Genomic DNA, 4,214 nt, shown 5'->3' with positions numbered 1-4,214 from the left:
CGGGCCACGGCCGCTCTCGGGGTGGTGCGCGGTGGCCCGGAGCGGCCAGGAGCCGCTGCTTTTTGAGATGGGGCCAGGGCAGAAAGGACTAGCGCCCGCGACGCTGTTCCTGCTGGCAATCGAATGCGGATGGCTTGGTGTGTCCACCCTACTGTGCTAAACCAGCTCTTTCACAGGTGCCCACTTCCATCTCAGCAGCAGGCCTGCGGGCTCCCCGTGTCCCTGCACAGGTACTAGGTTGCTAGAAAGAAAACACAAAACCAAAACAAAGCCCTAGCCCTGTCTTCTGTGGCACACCTTTTCCAAGTACTGAGCTCCTTAAACCTCGTGGCGGGCTGGCTGGGATTAAGGTGCGGATGTAGTGGAAATGTCTCCAAATTCTCTCAGTGGCCTCAAGAGTCTGCACTTGTTTACTAAGAAAATTACTCTGAAGGGAAAGGGAGACTGACCACTTTAAGTCAGACTTCCCATAGCTTCTTTCAGCTCGAGGTGCCCATGTTCTTCCTCTAATTAAACATAGCTCAACTGACCTTGCTCATGGAACTGGAACCCCTCTGCACAGTATTTTCACAATAAAAAAAACTTACTAAAAAGAATTCGCTCAACTTTCTCAGCTTCTCCCCTTCCCCCCACCTCCCCACGGCCCCAACTAACATCCAGCCAAATCAATGAACAAACTAGACCATATAGAAAATTAATACTGGGCATGGTGGTAAATGTCTGTAATCCCAGCTACTCAGGAGGTCAAGATCCAAAGGATTGAAAGCAAAGACCAGCCCAGACAAAAACATGAGAACCTATCTGAAAAATAAACATAAAAAATGGGCTTAGACATGACGCTAGTGGTAGAGCACTTGCCCTGAATTCAGGGAAGAAAGGAAGGAAGGAAGAAAGGATGGAAGGAGGGAGGGAAGGAAGGAAGGAAGGAATTCAAACAGATGACATTATTTTGATAGCCTCCTAACTCCAGTCTATTTCAATCTTCACCTACAGTTCTCAATGTGGCAGTCAGACCAAATTTTTTCAAATGTGGATCAAGTTGGTTTTTTTTTTTCCTTTCAACCCCTCAGTGGGTTCTTTATTTATTTTTTTTTTGGTGGTACTGGGATTTGAACTCATTTGCTAGACAGATGCTCTGCCACTTGACCCATGCCTTCTGCCTTATGTGTTCTACATTTTTAATTGTCCTTCTTTCTCTATCAGTTAATGAACGCTGTAAAAACAAGTATTTTTGTCTATTTTCTTTGCTTCTGTATTTCAAGCAGTCAAACAATGTCTGGTGCGTAGTTAGGTGTTCACTAATTTTTGTTTGTTTATTTGTGCTGCTACTGGGGCTTGAACTCAGGGCCTCATGTTCTCACTTAGCTTTTTTCCTCATGGCTGGTACTATACTACTTGAGCCACACCTCCACTTCCAGCTTTTTGGTGGTTAATTGGCAATAAGAGTTTCAGATGTGTTTAGGCTAGCTTTGAACCTCCATTCTCAGATCTCAGCCTCCTGAGTAGCTAGAATTACAGTTTTGAGCCATCGGTATCCAGCCAGCTATTTGATTTTTGGACAAAAGAGCCCAAATCCTAGATTGGAGAAATGGTACTGGGAAAACTGGATATCCATATGCTTAATGTTGAAACTAGATCCTTAGAGCTCACCCTGTACTAATATCAACTCAAACTGGATCAAGGATCTTGATGTAAGACCTGAAAATCTGAAACTTCAGGAAAGAATAAGGTAAAACATTGGAATATGTTGGCATGTATGTAAGTAGTAACTTCCTGAACAGAAATCCAATACTGAACAAAGAAGAACAAGAATTGACAAATGGTATCACATCAAACTACAAAGCTTCTGCACAGCAAAGGAAATAGCCACTAGGAGGAAGAGACAGCCTAAAAATGGGAGATGATCATTGCCAGCTACACATCTAACCAAGAATTAGTAGCTAGACTATGCAGGAAGCTCAAAAATCTAAATTCCCAAAGAATCAACAATCCAATTAATAAATGGACAAATGAATCTAACTTCTTGAAAGAAGTACAAATGGCCAGTGAACACATGAACCAATACTCAAAGTCCCTGGATATAAAAGAAATACAAATCAAAACAACATTGAGATTTCACATCACTCGGGTCAGGTTGGCCATCTAGAGCACAAACAAATGAATGCTTATGAGGATTTGCAGGGAAGGGGAGAAAAACCCTCACATACTGTTGATGCAATGTAGATTATTGGGAAATCAGTGTGGATTAAAAAATAAACTAAAAATAATATTATCATACAATCCAGCAATACCACTCTTGGGCATTTATCCAAAGGAAAGTAACTTAGTTTATAATAGAGGTACCTACACATCCATGCTCAGTTCAACACTATTCATAATAGCCAAGTTATTGAAATAGTCCATATGCCCTGCAACTGATGAATGGATCAAGAAAAAGTGATACACACACACACACACACACACACACACAGTGGAATATTCAGCTATAAAAAGAATGAAATCATGACAGTTGCAAGGAAATAGAACTGAGACTATCATATTAAGTAAAATATGCCAGACTGAAGACAAATTTCCTATTTTTTTCTCACATGTGTATACTTGACCACAAGATCCTATATACATATACAGAGAGAGAATATGTTTGTGATTGTAGAACTGTTTGAGGGAAAGGATTTGAGAAAAAGAGAATGTTAGAGGGTAAACAATAACAAAAGCATTGCGTAAGTGTAAACAAGATGGCAAAATAAAACTCATTGAAAGTGTTGAAAAATGGAGGTAGGGAGAATAAGGAAAGTGAGAATAAGTGAGGATCAATTTGATTAAAGTACTGTGTATGCATGTGTGGAATACCACCAGTGAAAACACTTTGAACAATTAACATATACAATAAATAAATAAATAAAAGGAGGTGGGCCACATGGCTTACTAGCTGAGATCTGAGGTCAAGTTTCAAAGTCAGCCTGGGCAGGAGAGTCTGTGAAACTCTAATCTCCAATTAAACACCAAAAGAACCAGAAGTGGAACTGTGGCTCAATTGGAAGAATGCTAACCTTGAGCAAAAACCTCAGGGGCAGCACCCAGACCCTTAGTTCAAGTCCCAAGACCAACACTCAAACAAAAAAGAATGACAGTCATGCAAAGCAGGTCTTGTTGAAGTGTGGGCACTAGTAGAAGGAGGGAGGGGGAATATAGTTAGAAAACTTTATGTCCATGCATGCAAATGGATCCATGAAGCTTGTTGAGATTGGTGGGGAAAAGGGAAAGGGGAAATGAGGGAGAGTAGCACGGGGCTGAAGATACATTGTACACATATACAGACAAAAAGAAAGAACACCTTGTAACTAACTGATGCTAATCAGAAAATGTGGGAGGGGGATACAATATTTTGCAACTTAGATTCTCAATCATCCCTCTCAAGTAAATAAAGAGTAAAAACAATAAGGGAAACTTGGATATGAACACAGAGGGAAGACAATGGGACACAAAAAGATGCCAGTCCACTAGCCCAGGAGAACGTCCCGGGGCAGCTCCTGCCCTAACAGTTTCCTCAGAAGGAACTAACTCTGATGACACCTTGATCTTGAACATCCAGCTTCCAGAAGCAGGACAATAAATTTGTCGTACATAAGCTACTCAGTTTGTGGTATTTCATGACAGCAGACAGTGGCTCTGGTAAACTAATATAATTGCCTAACAAAACAAATGGAATTTTGAATTTTGAATCTGTTTTCAGCTTGAATACTGAGTACTGTATTTGCTCAGATCTGAAAGTTTCTCAAGTTTTTTTTTTGTTTTTTTTTGGTCTGGTCGTGGGGCCTGAACTCTGGGCCTGGGTGCTGTCCCTCAACTCTTCAGCTCAAGGCTAGCACTCTACCACTTGAGCCACAGTGCCACTTCTGGCTTTTTTCTTTTTGCTTATGTGGGGCTGAGAAATCAAACCCAGGGCCTTGAGCATGCAAGGCAAGCGCTCTACCACTGAGCCACCTTCCCAGCCCCAAGTTTCTCAAGTTCTTAAAGTGATTCACAATTTATTTAGTTAGTTAGTTATTGCAAAAAAGCAAGAGCCTTTTTTTTTTTTTGCGGGTCATGGAGCCTGAACACTGGGCCTGGATGCTGTCCCTCAATTCTTCAGTTCAAGGCTAGCGCTCTACCACTTGAGCCACAGCACCACTTCTGGCTTTTTCTGCTTATGTGGTGCTGAGGAATCAAACCCA

General features: G+C 41.5%; 1 protein-coding gene across 1 annotated transcript in view; it reads right to left on the bottom strand.

Moving 5' to 3' along the window:
- Reep5 (receptor accessory protein 5) overlaps positions 1–4,214 on the bottom strand; it is a 40,823-nt gene that overhangs the window by 30,651 nt on the left and 5,958 nt on the right. The window contains exon 2 of the mRNA XM_013020314.1: positions 298–427. Within this exon, the coding sequence (XP_012875768.1) occupies positions 298–427 (130 nt within the window). The remainder of the gene's footprint in view (positions 1–297; positions 428–4,214) is intronic.

Source organism: Dipodomys ordii, unplaced genomic scaffold (genome assembly GCF_000151885.1).
Source record: "Dipodomys ordii isolate 6190 unplaced genomic scaffold, Dord_2.0 Scaffold50, whole genome shotgun sequence".
In the NCBI taxonomy this organism is placed as follows: domain Eukaryota; kingdom Metazoa; phylum Chordata; class Mammalia; order Rodentia; family Heteromyidae; genus Dipodomys; species Dipodomys ordii.
This window is presented reverse-complemented; position numbering and strand designations above follow the sequence as displayed.